Source organism: Oncorhynchus kisutch, unplaced genomic scaffold (genome assembly GCF_002021735.2).
Source record: "Oncorhynchus kisutch isolate 150728-3 unplaced genomic scaffold, Okis_V2 Okis02a-Okis13b_hom, whole genome shotgun sequence".
Classification (NCBI taxonomy): domain Eukaryota; kingdom Metazoa; phylum Chordata; class Actinopteri; order Salmoniformes; family Salmonidae; genus Oncorhynchus; species Oncorhynchus kisutch.
Window position 1 is genome coordinate 6,875,059 of NW_022261979.1, and position 19,866 is coordinate 6,894,924.

Below are 19,866 nucleotides of genomic sequence, written 5' to 3' on the forward strand. Positions count from 1 at the left end.
CCCTACACTCTAACCACTAGGCTACCTGCCGCCCCTCCACTCCAACCACTAGGCTACCTGCCTGCCCCTACACTCTAACCACTAGGCTACCTGCCGTCCCTACATTCTAACCACTACCTGCCGTCCCTACACTCTAACCACTAGGCTACCTGCCGCTCCTCCACTCTAACCACTAGGCTACCTGCCGTCCCTCCACTCTAACCACTAGGCTACCTGCCGTCCCTCCACTCTAACCACTAGGCTACCTGCCGCCCCTACACTCTAACCACTAGGCTACCTGCCGTCGCTACACTCTAACCACTAGGCTACCTGCCGTCCCTACACTCTAACCACTAGGCTACCTGCCTGCCCCTACACTCTAACCACTAGGCTACCTGCCGTCGCTACACTCTAACCACTAGGCTACCTGCCGTCCCTACACTCTAACCACTAGGCTACCTGCCGTCGCTACACTCTAACCACTAGGCTACCTGCCGTCGCTACACTCTAACCACTAGGCTACCTGCCGTCGCTACACTCTAACCACTAGACTACCTGCCGTCGCTACACTCTAACCACTAGGGTACCTGCCTGCCCCTACACTCTAACCACTAGGCTACCTGCCGTCCCTCCACTCTAACCACTAGGCTACCTGCCTGCCCCTACACTCTAACCACTAGGCTACCTGCCGTCCCTCCACTCTAACCACTAGGGTACCTGCCTGCCCCTACACTCTAACCACTAGGGTACCTGCCTGCCCCTACACTCTAACCACTAGGGTACCTGCCTGTCCCTACACTCTAACCACTAGGCTACCTGCCGTCCCTACACTCTAACCACTAGGCTACCTGCCGTCCCTCCACTCTAACCACTAGGGTACCTGCCTGCCCCTACACTCTAACCACTAGGCTACCTGCAAGTCAACCACTTAGTCAACTATCATTCTCTACCCATTATATCTAATTCAGAAACCACCTTTTTGTTGTGGTGGCAGGCAATCAAATGATGAATCTTTTCCTGCATTCCTTGATAATCTTTTGAAAGGAGCTAAAGAACATCCCTTGGAACATGTCAGCAAAATATGTTTCTACGGAGTTTGTGATGTTTTCTAATGAGCACGTATCTCTGTGTTCCTCAGGTGATGTTGGAGACCATGTAGTAGTCATGAACAGCAGACACATAGCCTTCTCTGGGAACAAATGGGAACAGAAGATGTACTCCTCTCACACCCAGTAAGGCCTTGCCTCAGACTGTCTGTCTGTTACACATGGAATTAACCAGTGAACACACACAAGTGTTATTCTGTACCTGTGTTTACTCATCAATCAAGAAGAACTTCATTGAAAACATGGAGCTTGTGAACTGATCTGTGTAATGAGTGATGTGGTTGACTAAGCCTATGTGTGTAAAGTTGATTGTCTTCCTCTAATTTCAGTCTGGTTTCTTTCCCAAAGGTACCCGGGTGGATTTAAACAAGTCACAGCCACCCAGCTACATTCGAAAGACCCCAAAGCGGTAAGTTTTGCAAGTCAGTTTATTAGGTACACTCGTCTAGTACCGAGTCGGACCCCACCCTTTGCCTCCAGAACAGCCAGAATTCTTCGGGAACATTCCACAGGGATGTTGGTCCATGTTAACGCGATGGCATCACGCAGTTGCTGCAGATTGGATGGCGGTACACCACAGCAACCAGCCTATTACCATTGACACCATCAGGACTCTGATGGCCATCAGCTTGACTCAACAGAAACCGCGATTCGTCGGACCAGAGAATGTTTTTCCACTTCTCAAGTGTTGGTGATCATGTGCCCACTGGAGACACTTCTCCTTGTTATTAGCTGATAGGAGTGGAACACGGTGGGGTCGTCTGTTGCAACAGTCCATCCATGACAGGGAGCGACGAGATGTGTGTTCTGAGATGCTGTTCAACACACCACTGTTGTACTGTGCCTGTTATTTGTCTGTTTGTGGCTTGCCTGTTAGCTTGTACGATTCTTCTCCTTCCACCTCTCTCATCAACCAGCTGGTTTACAGGACTGTAGCTGACTGGATGTTTTGTGTTTGTCGCTCCGTTTCCCAGTAAACTCTAGACGTTGTCGTGTGTGAAAAGCCCAGGAATGCGGCCATTTCTGAGGTACTGGGTCCGGCGAGCCTGGTACCCACGATCATACGCTCAGTCGCTTAGGTCACTGGTTTTGCCCGTTCTGACGTTCAGTAGAAGGGTAACTGAATGCCTCGATACCTGTCTGCCCGCTTTATAGAGCAAGCAACGGCCACGTGACGACTCACTGTCTGTAGGAGCGATCCGTTTACGTGAACAGGATGGTGTACCTAATAAACTGACCTGTGAGTTAACTACTGTTTTATAGAGCAAGCCACAGCCACGTGATGACTCACTGTCTGTAGGAGCGATCCGTCTAGGTGTACAGGATGGTGTACCTAATAAACTGACCGGTGAGTTAACTACTGTTTTATTGGTGGGGCCACTGCAGTCTATTTGGAAACACTGAATAAACACTGTCCTCTCAGGTGTACAGTAACTTCAGCCTTTAAAGTTTCATTCCTAGGCCGGGATGAAGCTGCATTTCATAAAAATGTCAGAATTGCATCTCGTTCAGGACAGCAGTTGCATTTTGCATTGCTGTTATGTATCGATGTTCATGTGATGAAATATTAGCTGTCCCACAGTTGTGTGACGTGTTTTGTCTATAAAGGTTACAAATGGCCCGCTGGTGTGAGAGAGAGAATGAATTATGGTGTAATGAATTGTCTGTCCTTGTAAGTCTCCCGTCCCTCTGGTTCCAGAGGGGGACTGTTCTCCTGCAGGATCATCAGGGAGGATTTCAGACAGAGACACTTGTGTATTATCACAGACACACAGGATCTCTGCTGATGCAGGTCTGTCAGACGATTAGACCTTTAGGAGAATGTCTGCTGTAATCTGGGGAAAGGCCTATCTGGGTGTGCTGGAAGATAAAGGAACAACAGCACAGATAATTTACAACCCAGAGATTCACTTCTTCAAGGAATAAAACTAAACCCATTTCAGGTTAAATTCAGCTATATATGTTTTCTCTCCTCTCTGCCTTGCTCTTATTTAGATGGATGGTCTTAATGATGTTTTAGTGGATTGTTTGTGTTGCCTCAAATACATGAATGTTTCAACAGTGCCATCCCAAGTGGTTCACTGAGGAAATGCACCTATAGCTAAGCCCACGTATATATTAATTAAATGTACCTATAGCTAAGCCCACGTATATACTAATTAAATGTACCTATAGCTAAGCCCACGTATATACTAATTAAATGTACCTATAGCTAAGCCCACGTATATACTAATTAAATGTACCTATAGCTAAGCCCACGTATATATTAATTAAATGTACCTATAGCTAAGCCCACGTATATACTAATTAAATGTACCTATAGCTAAGCCCACGTATATACTAATTAAATGTACCTATAGCTAAGCCCACGTATATACTAATTAAATGTACCTATAGCTAAGCCCACGTATATATTAATTAACTGTACCTATAGCTAAGCCCACGTATATATTAATTAACTGTACCTATAGCTAAGCCCACGTATATATTAATTAAATGTACCTATAGCTAAGCCCACGTATATATTAATTAACTGTACCTATAGCTAAGCCCACGTATATATTAATTAACTGTACCTATAGCTAAGCCCACGTATATATTAATTAACTGTACCTATAGCTAAGCCCACGTATATACTAATTAAATGTACCTATAGCTAAGCCCACGTATATACTAATTAAATGTACCTGTAGCTAAGCCCACGTATATACTAATTAACTGTACCTATAGCTAAGCCCACGTATATATTAATTAACTGTACCTATAGCTAAGCCCACGTATATACTAATTAAATGTACCTGTAGCTAAGCCCACGTATATATTAATTAAATGTACCTGTAGCTAAGCCCACGTATATACTAATTAAATGTACCTATAGCTAAGCCCACGTATATACTAATTAAATGTACCTATAGCTAAGCCCACGTATATATTAATTAAATGTACCTGTAGCTAAGCCCACGTATACACTAATTAAATGTACCTATAGCTAAGCCCACGTATATATTAATTAAATGTACCTATAGCTAAGCCCACGTATATATTAATTAAATGTACCTATAGCTAAGCCCACGTATACACTAATTAAATGTACCTATAGCTAAGCCCACGTATATACTAATTAACTGTACCTATAGCTAAGCCCACGTGTATATACTAATTAACTGTACCTATAGCTAAGCCCACGTGTATATATTAATTAACTGTACCTATAGCTAAGCCCACGTGTATATTAATTAAATGTACCTATAGCTAAGCCCACGTATATATTAATTAACTGTACCTATAGCTAAGCCCACGTATATACTAATTAAATGTACCTATAGCTAAGCCCACGTATATATTAATTAAATGTACCTATAGCTAAGCCCACGTATATATTAATTAAATGTACCTATAGCTAAGCCCACGTATATATTAATTAAATGTACCTATAGCTAAGCCCACGTATATATTAATTAACTGTACCTATAGCTAAGCCCACGTATATATTAATTAAATGTACCTATAGCTAAGCCCACGTATATATTAATTAACTGTACCTATAGCTAAGCCCACGTATATATTAATTAACTGTACCTATAGCTAAGCCCACGTATATATTAATTAACTGTACCTATAGCTAAGCCCACGTATATACTAATTAAATGTACCTATAGCTAAGCCCACGTATATACTAATTAAATGTACCTGTAGCTAAGCCCACGTATATACTAATTAACTGTACCTATAGCTAAGCCCACGTATATATTAATTAACTGTACCTATAGCTAAGCCCACGTATATACTAATTAAATGTACCTGTAGCTAAGCCCACGTATATATTAATTAAATGTACCTGTAGCTAAGCCCACGTATATACTAATTAAATGTACCTATAGCTAAGCCCACGTATATACTAATTAAATGTACCTATAGCTAAGCCCACGTATATATTAATTAAATGTACCTGTAGCTAAGCCCACGTATACACTAATTAAATGTACCTATAGCTAAGCCCACGTATATATTAATTAAATGTACCTATAGCTAAGCCCACGTATATATTAATTAAATGTACCTATAGCTAAGCCCACGTATACACTAATTAAATGTACCTATAGCTAAGCCCACGTATATACTAATTAACTGTACCTATAGCTAAGCCCACGTGTATATACTAATTAACTGTACCTATAGCTAAGCCCACGTGTATATATTAATTAACTGTACCTATAGCTAAGCCCACGTGTATATTAATTAAATGTACCTATAGCTAAGCCCACGTATATATTAATTAACTGTACCTATAGCTAAGCCCACGTATATACTAATTAAATGTACCTATAGCTAAGCCCACGTATATATTAATTAAATGTACCTATAGCTAAGCCCACGTATATATTAATTAAATGTACCTATAGCTAAGCCCACGTATATATTAATTAAATGTACCTATAGCTAAGCCCACGTATATATTAATTAACTGTACCTATAGCTAAGCCCACGTATATATTAATTAAATGTACCTATAGCTAAGCCCACGTATACACTAATTAAATGTACCTATAGCTAAGCCCACGTATATACTAATTAACTGTACCTATAGCTAAGCCCACGTGTATATATTAATTAACTGTACCTATAGCTAAGCCCACGTGTATATTAATTAACTGTACCTATAGCTAAGCCCACGTGTATATATTAATTAACTGTACCTATAGCTAAGCCCACGTGTATATATTAATTAACTGTACCTATAGCTAAGCCCACGTGTATATATTAATTAACTGTACCTATAGCTAAGCCCACGTGTATATTAATTAACTGTACCTATAGCTAAGCCCACGTGTATATATTAATTAACTGTACCTATAGCTAAGCCCACGTGTATATATTAATTAACTGTACCTATAGCTAAGCCCACGTGTATATTAATTAACTGTACCTATAGCTAAGCCCACGTGTATATTAATTAACTGTACCTATAGCTAAGCCCACGTGTATATATTAATTAACTGTACCTATAGCTAAGCCCACATATACATGAATCCTCCCTTTTCCAATTGTAGTGACTCATCTAGTTCCTAGCAGTGCAGTGACCCTCCTCCCCACATTACAATAAATCAAGCTTTTATTTACACCTTCCTTTGAGTTTAAGTGCTACATGTTCCCTTTCCCTTAGTCGACCTCCCGATGTTTCAACCTGCTGCTGCTTCTCTCTGTTTATCTGATCTGCATAGTCACTTTAACTATACATTCATGTACATACTACCTCAATTGGGCCGACCAACCAGTGGTCCAGCACATTGGCTAACCGGGCTGTCTGCATTGTGTCCTGCCCCCCACCACCCGCCAACCCCTCTTTTACACTACTGCTACTCTCTGTTCATCATATATGCATAGTCACTTTAACCATATCTACATGTACATACTACCTCAATCAGCCTGACTAACCGGTGTCTGTATATAGCCTCGCTACTTTTATAGCCTCGCTACTGTATATAGCCTCTTTACTGTATGTAGCCTCTCTACTATTATAGCCTCGCTACTGTATATAGCCTCACTACTGTATATAGCCTCTCTACTGTATGTAGCCTCGCTACCTTTATAGCCTCGCTACTGTTTATAGCCTCTTTACTGTATGTAGCCTCTCTACTATTATAGCCTCGCTACTGTATATAGCCTCACTACTGTATATAGCCTCTCTACTGTATGTAGCCTCGCTACTATTATAGCCTCGCTACTGTATATAGCCTCGCTACTGTATGTAGCCTCGCTACTGTATGTAGCCTCGCTGCTATTTTAGCCTCGCTACTGTATATAGCCTCGCTACTGTATATAGCCTCGCTACTGTATGTAGCCTCGCTACTATTATAGCCTCGCTACTGTATATAGCCTTTACTGTATATAGCCTCTCTACTGTATGTAGCCTCGCTACTATTATAGCCTCGCTACTGTATGTAGCCTCGCTACTATTATAGCCTCGCTACTGTATGTAGCCTCTCTACTGTATGTAGACTCGCTACTGTATGTAGCCTCGCTACTATTATAGCCTCGCTACTGTATATAGCCTCGCTACTGTATATAACCTCGCTACTGTATATAGCCTCGCTACTGTATGTAGCCTCGCTACTATTATAGCCTCGCTACTGTATATAGCCTCGCTACTGTATATAGCCTCTCTACTGTATATAGCCTCTACTGTATATAGCCTCTCTACTGTATATAGCCTCTCTACTGTATATAGCCTCTACTGTATATAGCCTCGCTACTGTATATAGCCTCTCTACTGTATATAGCCTCTCTACTGTATATATCCTCTACTGTATATAGCCACGCTACTGTATGTAGCCTCGCTACCTTTATAGCTTCGCTACTGTATATAGCCTCTCTACTGTATGTAGCCTCTCTACTGTATGTAGCCTCTCTACTATATATAGCCTCTCTACTGTATGTAGACTCGCTACTATTATAACCTCGCTACCTTTATAGCCTCGCTACTGTATGTAGCCTCTCTACTGTATATAGCCTCTCTACTGTATATAGCCTCTCTACTGTATGTAGCCTCGCTACTGTATGTAGCCTCGCTACTGTATATAGCCTCTCTACTGTATGTAGCCTCTACTGTATATAGCCACTCTACTGTATATAGCCTCTCTACTGTATATAGCCTCTCTACTGTATGTAGCCACGCTACTGTATGTAGCCTCGCTACCTTTATAGCCTCGCTACTGTATGTAGCCTCTCTACTGTATGTAGCCTCTCTACTGTATATAGCCTCTCTACTGTATGTAGCCTCGCTACTGTATGTAGCCTCGCTACTGTATATAGCCTCGCTACTGTATATAGCCTCTCTACTGTATATAGCCACTCTACTGTATATAGCCTCTCTACTGTATATAGCCTCTCTACTGTATATAGCCTCTCTACTGTATATATCCTCTACTGTATGTAGCCACACTACTGTATGTAGCCTCGCTACCTTTATAGCCTCGCTACTGTATATAGCCTCTCTACTGTATGTAGCCTCTCTACTGTATGTAGCCTCTCTACTGTATGTAGCCTCTCTACTATATGTAGCCTCGCTACTATTATAGCCTCGCTACCTTTATAGCCTCGCTACTGTATGTAGGCTCGCTACTGTATATAGCCTCTCTACTGTATATAGCCACTCTACTGTATATAGCCACTCTACTGTATATAGCCTCGCTACTGTATATAGCCTCGCTACTGTATATAGCCTCTCTACTGTATATATCCTCTACTGTATATAGCCACTCTACTGTATGTAGCCACGCTACTGTATGTAGCCTCGCTACCTTTATATATACGCTACTGTATGTAGCCTCTCTACTGTATGTAGCCTCTCTACTGTATATAGCCTCTCTACTGTATGTAGCCTCGCTACTATAGCCCCGCCAACCCCTCTTTTACACTACTGCTACTCTCTGTTCATCATATATGCATAGTCACTTTAACCATATCTACATGTACATACTACCTCAATCAGCCTGACTAACCGGTGTCTGTATATAGCCTCGCTACTGTATGTAGCCTCTCTACTGTATATAGCCTCTCTACTGTATGTAGCCTCTCTACTGTATATAGCCTCTCTACTGTATATAGCCTCACTACTGTATGTAGCCTCGCTACTATTATAGCCTCTCTACTGTATGTAGCCTCGCTACTATTATAGCCTCTCTACTGTATATAGCCTCTCTACTGTATGTAGCCTCGCTACTATTATAGCCTCTCTACTGTATGTAGCCTCGCTACTATTATAGCCTCTCTACTGTATGTAGCCTCACTACTGTATGTAGCCTCGCTACTATTATAGCCTCTACTGTATGTAGCCTCGCTACTATTATAGCCTCTACTGTATGTAGCCTCGCTACTATTATAGCCTCTCTACTGTATGTAGCCTCGCTACTATTATAGCCTCTCTACTGTATGTAGGCTCGCTACTATTATAGCCTCTCTACTGTATGTAGCCTCGCTACTTTTATAGCCTCTACTGTATATAGCCTCTCTACTGTATGTAGCCTCGCTACTATTATAGCCTCTACTGTATGTAGCCTCGCTACTATTATAGCCTCTACTGTATGTAGCCTCGCTACTATTATAGCCTCTACTGTATGTAGCCTCGCTACTATTATAGCCTCTCTACTGTATGTAGCCTCACTACTTTTATAGCCTCTCTACTGTATGTAGCCTCACTACTTTTATAGCCTCTCTACTGTATGTAGCCTCACTACTTTTATAGCCTCTCTACTGTATGTAGGCTCGCTACTATTATAGCCTCTCTACTGTATGTAGCCTCTCTACTGTATATAGCCTCACTACTTTTATAGCCTCTCTACTGTATGTAGCCTCTCTACTGTATATAGCCTCTCTACTGTATGTAGCCTCACTACTTTTATAGCCTCTCTACTGTCTATAGCCTCTCTACTGTATATAGCCTGTCTACTGTATGTAGCCTCACTACTGTATATAGCCTCTCTACTGTATATAGCCTCACTACTGTATGTAGCCTCGCTACTATTATAGCCTCTCTACTGTATGTAGCCTCACTACTTTTATAGCCTCTCTACTGTATATAGCCTCTCTACTGTATATAGCCTCTCTACTGTATATAGCCTCTCTACTGTATATAGCCTCTCTACTGTATGTAGCCTCACTACTGTATATAGCCTCTCTACTGTATTTGGCCTGTCTTTTTACTGTTGTTTTATTTCTTTACTTATTTCTTTGTTCACCTAATACCTTTTTTTCCCTATTGGTTAGAACCTGGAAGTAAGCATTTCACTGTAAGGTCTACTACACCTGTTGTATTCAGCATTTCACTGTAAGGTCTACTACACCTGTTGTATTCAGCATTTCACTGTAAGGTCTACTACACCTGTTGTATTCAGCCACGTGACAAATAAACTTTGATTTGATTGGATGAGGGGTAGTGTGTGAAAGGCATCCCTCTCAGGGATGGTGTAGAACAAAGGGAGAACATAACAAACACATGTTATCCTACCCCAGAACAGCCACATGTTATCCTACCCCAGAACAGCCACATGTTATCCTACCCCAGAACAACCACATGTTATCCTACCCCAGAACAGAGAACTGAACAGCCACATGTTATCCTACCCCAGAACAGAGAACAGAACAGCCACATGTTATCCTACCCCAGAACAGAGAACAGAACAGCCACATGTTATCCTACCCCAGAACAGAGACCAGAACAGCCACATGTTATCCTACCCCAGAACAGAGAACAGAACAGCCACATGTTATCCTACCCCAGAACAGAGAACAGAACAGCCACATGTTATCCTACCCCAGAACAGAGAACAGAACAGCCACATGTTATCCTACCCCAGAACAGAGAACAGAACAGCCACATGTTATCCTACCCCAGAACAGAGACCAGAACAGCCACATGTTATCCTACCCCAGAACAGAGAACAGAACAGCCACATGTTATCCTACCCCAGAACAGCCACATGTTATCCTACCCCAGAACAGCCACATGTTATCCTACCCCAGAACAGAGATCAGAACAGCCACATGTTATCCTACCCCAGAACAGCCACATGTTATCCTACCCCAGAACAGAGATCAGAACAGCCACATGTTATCCTACCCCAGAACAGAGAACAGAACAGCCACATGTTATCCTACCCCAGAACAGAGAACAGAACAGCCACATGTTATCCTACCCCAGAACAGAGACCAGAACAGCCACATGTTATCCTACCCCAGAACAGAGAACAGAACAGCCACATGTTATCCTACCCCAGAACAGAGACCAGAACAGCCACATGTTATCCTACCCCAGAACAGAGAACAGAACAGCCACATGTTATCCTACCCCAGAACAGAGACCAGAACAGCCACATGTTATCCTACCCCAGTTCCATACTGTATAGCTGAATGGCCCAGGGCAGAGCTCCAAGACCTGGCCAACTGCCTGCCTGCCCTCAGGCCTCTCAACAACCCTCATCGCCGCCCTAGCCCTCTCCAAACCTCCTCTCTCCCCTAGCCCACCTCTCCCTAACTGTCCTCATCCCTCTCCTCAGCGCTCCTCCCCAGCCCACCTCTCCCTAACTATCCTCATCCCTCTCCTCAGCGCTCCTCCCCAGCCCTGGCCAGTTGCATCTCCCCCCCCCCCCCCCCCCCCCTCTCTCTCCCCCCTCCCGTCTCCAGCCCTCCTCTCCCCCCCTCCCGTCTCCAGCCCTCCTCTCCCCCCCTCCCGTCTCCAGCCCTCCTCTCCCCCCCTCCCCCCCCAGCCCTCCTCAGGTTTCTCTAGCACGTTACACCACCATTAAGGAGATGGATGCATGTCTCTAGCTGAGTTATTCCAACGGGGGGAGAATCTATCAGAGGTAATTGTGGGTAATGATCACGTCGGGGTGACATCCACCTTCTGTAGCCGTGGTGACGGATGGTGTCCCTATACAACACACATCCGTCTTCCACACACCCCGGTCGTCATTTAACAGGAGTAGGACTGATTTAATTTTCACAGGGGATAGATATGTGTGAAGGGATTAAGCTGGAAATGGTAGATGAGAGAAAGTCAAATATGAAGAGATTTTTACTTCTTCGGGACATTTGGATTGTTCCCCTCACTTGGTTTTCTTATTGCAGAGGATGGATTTGAGTGGTGGACGGGTATGTAGGAATAACATGTAATTTTGATGGTTGGTTTGCCAACGGAAGGAGGGAGGGGCAGAGGAGGGGCAGCTGGGAGCAGGGAGGGGCAGAGGAGGGACAGCTGGGAGCAGGGAGGGGCAGAGGAGGGACAGCTGGGAGCAGGGAGGGGCAGAGGAGGGACAGCTGGGAGCAGGGAGGGGCAGAGGAGGGGCAGCTGGGAGCAGGGGGGGGGACAGAGGGGCAGCTGGGAGCAGAGAGGGACAGAGGAGGGACAAGGGAGGGACAGAGGAGGAGCAGCTGGGAGCAGGGAGGGGCAGAGGAGGGGCAGCTGGGAGCAGAGAGGGGCAGAGGAGGGACAGAGGAGTAGCAGCTGGGAGCAGGGAGGGGCAGAGGAGGAGCAGCTGGGAGCAGGGAGGGGCAAAGGAGGTGCAGGGAGGGGCAGCTGGGAGCAGGGAGGGGCGGGGGGGGGGGGCAGAGGAGGGGCAGCTGGGAGCAGGGAGGGGCAGAGGCACATTTTATCAGTTAAGAACAAATGATTATTTACCAATGGGAACAATGGGTTAACTGCCTTGTTCAGGAGCAAAATGACAGGTTTTTAGCTTGTCAGCTCAGGGATTCGATCCAGCAACCTTTCGGTTACTGGCCCAACGCTCTAACCACTAGGCTACCTGCCTCCCCCAAGCTGAGCATTCAGGGTATTAGTTCAAGGATAACACCATTTTTTTCACATGACCTAAATGATTTGCTATCAGTTGGCGATCGTGACCCATCGCTCCAAGAAACACTGAATATGTGTCACACCACAGAGTGAGGGAGGGATACGAGGAATAGAACCAGCTTGTTTCAATGTTAGGAGAATATTGCAGGGGTATATAAAGTTGTCTACAGGGGAGACTCTTTACTATCTAGAGAGGGTAAGGTAGAGGAGATATTACCATATTGCTTAATCTAGTACATTCTATCAGATCCACCCGAGTGTCTCTAAGGGATAGGGGTAAATAGAGGGGTTGTTTCTGGACAGGGTCATAGAGAACAAACCTGAGGGGTTTTGTACAAAGAAGAATCAATTATTTAGCCAGCTAACTTTGATGAACAACCAGAAATATCTATTGTTTTTCGGTTTCATTTAAGAAAGCTAAACTTATGTGTTTTTGGATGTTGGGTAAATTAGACCATGCCCGTTTTCAAGTATATACTTCTAAAAACAAATGAGGGAAGTTAGCTGGCTGACTCATTGATCCTGCTTAGTAGTATCCCCGTCTGGACCTAACAGGATCTCTACTGGTCACCACTGGAGACATAATAAAGATGGTTCAATGATGGACCTCAACCTGGCTCTTCTCCAGAACTGTAACCATGACAACCCTGATCCAACTGTCTTCTATCAAATGTCTGTGTTAGTGTCCCAAATGGCACCCTATTCCCTATATAGTGCGCTAGGAAACCCTATATAGTGATCTAGGATACCCTATATAGTGCGCTAGGATACCCTATATAGTGATCTAGGATTCCCTATATAGTGCGCTAGGATTCCCTGTATAGTGATCTAGGATTCCCTATATAGTGATCTAGGATTCCCTATATAGTGATCTAGGATTCCCTATATAGTGATCTAGGATTCCCTGTATAGTGATCTAGGATTCCCTGTATAGTGATCTAGGATTCCCTATATAGTGATCTAGGATTCCCTATATAGTGATCTAGGATTCCCTATATAGTGATCTAGGATTCCCTATATAGTGATCTAGGATTCCCTATATAGTGATCTAGGATTCCCTATATAGTGATCTAGGATTCCCTATATAGTGATCTAGGATTCCCTATATAGTGTGCTAGTGTGCCATTAGGGACTGAATCTGAGTAGCCTATCCAAGCGATGGATCCAGAGTCCACTCTTCTTCTGTCTTCCTCCAGATAGTGAAGCTGGCAGTGTACGGGATGCTGCCTAGGAACCTCTCCAGAAGGACCATGATGCAACGGCTACACCTCTTCCCTGAAGATGTAAGACTTGTCTTTTAAGACTTTGACATCTAATATGTGTGAAGATGAAATGAGAAGTTTTAGTAAAAATAATGACGCCACACACGACACCTCTTCCCTGAAGATAAAATAACTGGTCTTTATTCTCCTGTTGTGGACTGAATATGTCTTGACATGTTGATTTGATTGATTTGAATTTGTTTAATCATTTTAAATGATGACACATTCAGCCAAGAACAAGCAGAACAGACATAGAAATATCAGGGATAATGCAAGTCTGACTTGTTTCCAATAAACGCAAGTCTGACTTGTTTCCAATAAACGCAAGTCTGACTTGTTTCCAATAAACGCAAGTCTGACTTGTTTCCAATAAACGCAAGTCTGACTTGTTTCCAATAAACGCAAGTCTGACTTGTTTCCAATAAACGCAAGTCTGACTTGTTTCCAATAAACGCAAGTCTGACTTGTTTCCAATAAACGCAAGTCTGACTTGTTTCCAAGTAACGCAAGTCTGACTTGTTTCCAAGTAACGCAAGTCTGACTTGTTTCCAATGTGGTAAAGCATTTAGACAAGTCTAGTCTGACTCTAGCTTCTCATTATACGGTATATAAATATGTCTTATTTTCCATTGACTTGCACCTCTCTCTAACCCAGGTGTGTTTTCCCTCTGAAAAGTGAAGACACTACAAACCTAAGTCTGTGTTCCTGTCCCTGGCTAGAGCCTAGGTGCCATACAGATCCATGAAATGACTGTTGTATGTAATTGTATGGCAGGATCTTCCTGAGGACATCCTTCTGAACCTGACGGAGGAGCTGCCTCAGCCCAGAGAGATCCCTCGCAGGCTGAATGAGTACAGCCAGGAGGAGCGAGAAGCCTTCCCCACTCTGTGGACCCCGTGAGTACCTTCTTCTCCCAGTCTTCCTCCATGGATGCATACGTGCAAACACACACACACACACCCTCTCTCTCACATCTTCACACACACCCTCTCTCTCACATCTTCACACACACACACACACACCATCCTTAATCACACCCACATATCCTCACACACACACAGCTCTCTCCACCCCGGGCCTGCGCTGAATCTCTAGCTCATTTAGAACAACCTGGTTTATAGAGGAACAGACTGGTTTATAGAGGAACAGACTGGTTTATAGAGGAACAGACTGGTTTATAGAGGTACAGACTGGTTTATAGAGGAACAGACTGGTTTATAGAGGAACAGACTGGTTTATAGAGGAACACACTGGTTTATAGAGGAACAGACTGGTTTATAGAGGAACAGACTGGTTTATAGAGGAACAGACTGGTTTATAGAGGAACAGACTGGTTTATAGAGGAACAGACTGGTTTATAGAGGAACAGACTGGTTTATAGAGGAACAGACTGGTTTATAGAGGCACAGACTGGTTTATAGAGGAACAGACTGGTTTATAGAGGCACAGACTGGTTTATAGAGGTACAGACTGGTTTATAGAGGAACATACTGGTTTATAGAGGCACAGACTGGTTTATAGTGGAACAGACTGGTTTATAGAGGAACAGACACATACCATAGTTCCATTACAGACTGCTGTGTTCCTTCAGCCATGGCAGTGATCCATCGTTCCTCAGTCCACAGCCTGCTATTCATATCAGCCGTGACGCAGTTAAATGCCTTATGATACTGCTCTCTACCAGAGCAGACAAATCTTTAAGCATTTTATGACCTAAATGTTACGCTAGCTTTAGCTTACCACAAACATTCAAATAACTAGTAGAAACCCAAAATAATGATTTAGTGAAGAACGGGATAAAACATGTTTGTGTTCGTGTGAAACCTACTTCTGTTATTACCGGTAAGTAAGGATGGGAGAAGAATAGCACCGTCTTCCTCTTTATTGATGTTTGAAACGGGTTCTTGTTACCGGCCTGACAAATGATTCCATTATGATAAAGAGCGCGGCCTGTTGAAACGTGATCGGTCATGTTCCTGTAGAGTTAAGTAAGTGTATGGCTCAATGAGGGGGAAATGGTGGTCTGGGCCATGGACTGACCCCTCATTCACACACGCACACACACACACACACACACACACACACCACACACACCGCACACACACACACCACACACACCGCACACACACCACACCACACACACACACACACACACACACACGCACCACACACACACCACACACCGCACACCGCACACACACCACACCACACACACACCACACACCGCACACCACACACACCGCACACACACCACACCACACACACACACACACACACGCACCACACACACACCGCACACCACACACACCGCACACACACCACACCACACACACACACACACACACACACGCACCACACACACGCACCACACACACACCACACACACCACACCGCACACCACACACACACGAGGCCCTACCGATGCTGATTGCAATCGAAAGCAAATGCTGTAGAGTGGTGGCTGAGGACTCAAGATGGAACCCTGTTGGGGTTGTTGATGTTTCTCTCAAGATTGAGACTGTGAACCTCACTTTTTCAAACACTGACACCCCACGTGTGTTAATGCACTTAAGATCTTTCCTTTTAAAGTCTTACTGAAATACTAGAGAGGTACTCTGTAATCGAATTCATGCTAACTTTTTATGAGGCCAGTAATTCACCCCAATGAGCAGTGGAGCCGAGGAGGGTTTTATAGAGAGCAGTATGTTTATATGGGGTTTCTCTAGTAACCACCGCAGTGATTGGTCAGGACGACCCTACAGAGCGTGTCCATTAAAACATATCACACAGGAAATAGACACTGACGTGATAATGAGACGGCCAGAGCAGCCACTACATTATTTCCTGTCTGTAATGAAAGGAAATTTGGAATTTTCAATCTGACAGAAAACAGTGACATTCCAGAATTCCGTGACATCATTCTTGTAGTGTAATGTTTGGCCTACTGGGAGAATGTTTGGCCTACTGGGAGAATGTTTGGCCTACTGGGAGAATGTTTGGCCTACTGGGAGAATGTTTGGCCTACTGGGAGAATGTTTGGCCTACTGGGAGAATGTTTAGCCTACTGGGAGAATGTTTGGCCTACTGGGAGAATGTTTGGCCTACTGGGAGAATGTTTAGCCTACTGGGAGAATGTTTGGCCTACTGGGAGAATGTTTGGCCTACTGGGAGAATGTTTAGCCTACTGGGAGAATGTTTAGCCTACTGGGAGAATGTTTGGCCTACTGGGAGAATGTTTAGCCTACTGGGAGAATGTTTGGCCTACTGGGAGAATGTTTGGCCTACTGGGAGAATGTTTGGCCTACTGGGAGAATGTTTGGCCTACTGGGAGAATGTTTGGCCTACTGGGAGAATGTTTGGCCTACTGGGAGAATGTTTAGCCTACTGGGAGAATGTTTAGCCTACTGGGAGAATGTTTAGCCTACTGGGAGAATGTTTGGCCTACTGGGAGAATGTTTGGCCTACTGGGAGAATGTTTGGCCTACTGGGAGAATGTTTGGCCTACTGGGAGAATGTTTGGCCTACTGGGAGAATGTTTGGCCTACTGGGAGAATGTTTAGCCTACTGGGAGAATGTTTAGCCTACTGGGAGAATGTTTAGCCTACTGGGAGAATGTTTGGCCTACTGGGAGAATGTTTGGCCTACTGGGAGAAGGCTGCTGCTGCTGAGGTTCAGGGGGAATCTGAGATTCTGATCACACAAACTCAAATGGACTGCAGCTATAACTCACTTGGAATAACACAGAAGTGAGAAATGAAGCTTAACAGTGACTTGATGTAGTGGTTATAGGGTGTTAACTGGTGTAGTGGTTATAGGGTGTTAACTGGTGTAGTGGTTATAGGGTGTTAACTGGTGTAGTGGTTATAGGGTGTTAACTGGTGTAGTGGTTATAGGGTGTTAACTGGTGTAGTGGTTATAGGGTGTTAACTGGTGTAGTGGTTACAGGGTGTTAACTGGTGTAGTGGTTATAGGGTGTTAACTGGTGTAGTGGTTATAGGGAGTTAACTGGTGTAGTGGTTATAGGGTGTTTATAGGGTGTTAACTGGTGTAGTGGTTATAGGGTGTTAACTGGTGTAGTGGTTATAGGGTGTTAACTGGTGTAGTGGTTATAGGGGTGTTAACTGGTGTAGTGGTTACAGGGTATTAACTGGTGGTGGTTATAGGGTGTTAACTGGTGTAGTGGTTACAGGGTGTTAACCGGTGTAGTGGTTACAGGGTGTTAACTGGTGTAGTGGTTATATGGAGTTAACAGGAGGAGACTGAACTGAGTCGGTGGTGTCTGTGTGTGAGAATAGAGGAGCGTTCGGCCTCCAGCACTGAGGAGAGAAATCACTCTTCTAGTTGGTTTCCACAGCAGGAGAGGAGAATGGAACTATCAAAATAACGACTACTGTACTTAGTTCTATAGCTAGGATAGCATCATGTTGTTGATGTTCTGTAGCTAGGATAGCATCATGTTGTTGATGTTCTGTAGCTAGGATAGCATCATGTTATTGATGTTCTGTAGCTAGGATAGCATCATGTTGTTGATGTTCTGTAGCTAGGATAGCATCATGTTGTTGATGTTCTATAGCTAGGATAGCATCATGTTGTTGATGTTCTGTAGCTAGGATAGCATCATGTTGTTGATGTTCTGTAGCTAGGATAGCATCATGTTGTTGATGTTCTGTAGCTAGGATAGCATCATGTTGTTGATGTTCTGTAGCTAGGATAGCATCATGTTGTTGATGTTCTATAGCTAGGATAGCATCATGTTGTTGATGTTCTGTAGCTAGGATAGCATCATGTTGTTGATGTTCTGTAGCTAGGATAGCATCATGTTGTTGGTGTTCTGTAGCTAGGATAGCATCATGTTGTTGGTGTTCTGTAGCTAGGATAGCATCATGTTGTTGATGTTCTAAAGCTAGGATAGCATCATGTTGTTGATGTTCTGTAGCTAGGATAGCATCATGTTGTTGATGTTCTGTAGCTAGGATAGCATCATGTTGTTGATGTTCTGTAGCTAGGATAGCATCATGTTGTTGATGTTCTGTAGCTAGGATAGCATCATGTTGTTGATGTTCTATAGCTAGGATAGCATCATGTTGTTGATGTTCTGTAGCTAGGATAGCATCATGTTGTTGATGTTCTGTAGCTAGGATAGCATCATACTGTTGATGTCCTAGTTGCAATTTATCTCATTGTCATCCGTCTGCAATCTACTGAGATGGGTCTACTCTAAGCTAAGACGAGCTCTATGGTTTCTGGAATCCACTCTGATTAGTGGCTGGTTTTTGCTCAGACATTCTCACTGACTGCCTCTGTGGCTCAGTGTAAACAATCTCTGAATAAATAGTCTGGTTAGATTTGCAAGCCCCGGTAAGCCTAATAGAAATGGGATTGGCATTATCATAAATATGTATTTACCTCATGTAGTCCGTGGCGGGTTGAGACAGCCAGGCCCACTATATTCTCCTACAGGGGTGATGTATGATGTGTCTCAGTGAGGAGCTCTGCCCCTGATTCAGTGGCACTTTTCCACTTTTGTTAATGTGGTGAGGCACGATGCCCAGCCAAGGCTACGGTGCCAGGCTCAGTCACTGTGAGGGATGGTCTGCCAGCTTCCCTGCCCTGAAACATAGCCTGCTATACTGTGGCCTTCATTTCTAACCCACTGTGAGCTATACTGTAGCTAGGGAGGCTGCCTCACTGTGAAGGATGGCTAGCTAGACCTGCCCGGAACCGCAGGCTGCTATACTGTGGCCTCACTGTGAAGGATGGATAGCTAGACCTGCCCTGAACCGTAGGTTGCTATACTGTGGCCTCACTGTGAAGGATGGCTAGCTAGACCTGCCCTGAAGGAGGAGCCCCAGATGTACAGTCACTAGCTATAGAAAGGAGGAGCCCCAGACGTACAGTCACTAGCTATAGAAAGGAGGAGCCCCACAGACGTACAGTCACTAGCTATAGAAAGGAGGAGCCCCAGACGTACAGTCACTAGCTATAGAAAGGAGGAGCCCCAAACGTACAGTCACTAGCTATAGAAAGGAGGAGCCCCAGACGTACAGTCACTAGCTATAGAAAGGAGGAGCCCCAGACGTACAGTCACTAGCTATAGAAAGGAGGAGCCCCAGACGTACAGTCACTAGCTATAGAAAGGAGGAGCCCCAGACGTACAGTCACTAGCTA

The 19,866-nt window shown here is 44.2% G+C and overlaps 1 protein-coding gene across 1 annotated transcript in view; it reads left to right on the forward strand.

The window, feature by feature from the left end:
- Window positions 1-19,866, forward strand: part of LOC116359269 (39S ribosomal protein L13, mitochondrial-like) — a 28,432-nt gene that overhangs the window by 5,254 nt on the left and 3,312 nt on the right. The window contains exons 3-6 of the mRNA XM_031811907.1: window positions 1,118-1,211; window positions 1,434-1,494; window positions 13,632-13,718; window positions 14,473-14,594. Of these exons, the coding sequence (XP_031667767.1) occupies window positions 1,118-1,211; window positions 1,434-1,494; window positions 13,632-13,718; window positions 14,473-14,594 (364 nt within the window). The remainder of the gene's footprint in view (window positions 1-1,117; window positions 1,212-1,433; window positions 1,495-13,631; window positions 13,719-14,472; window positions 14,595-19,866) is intronic.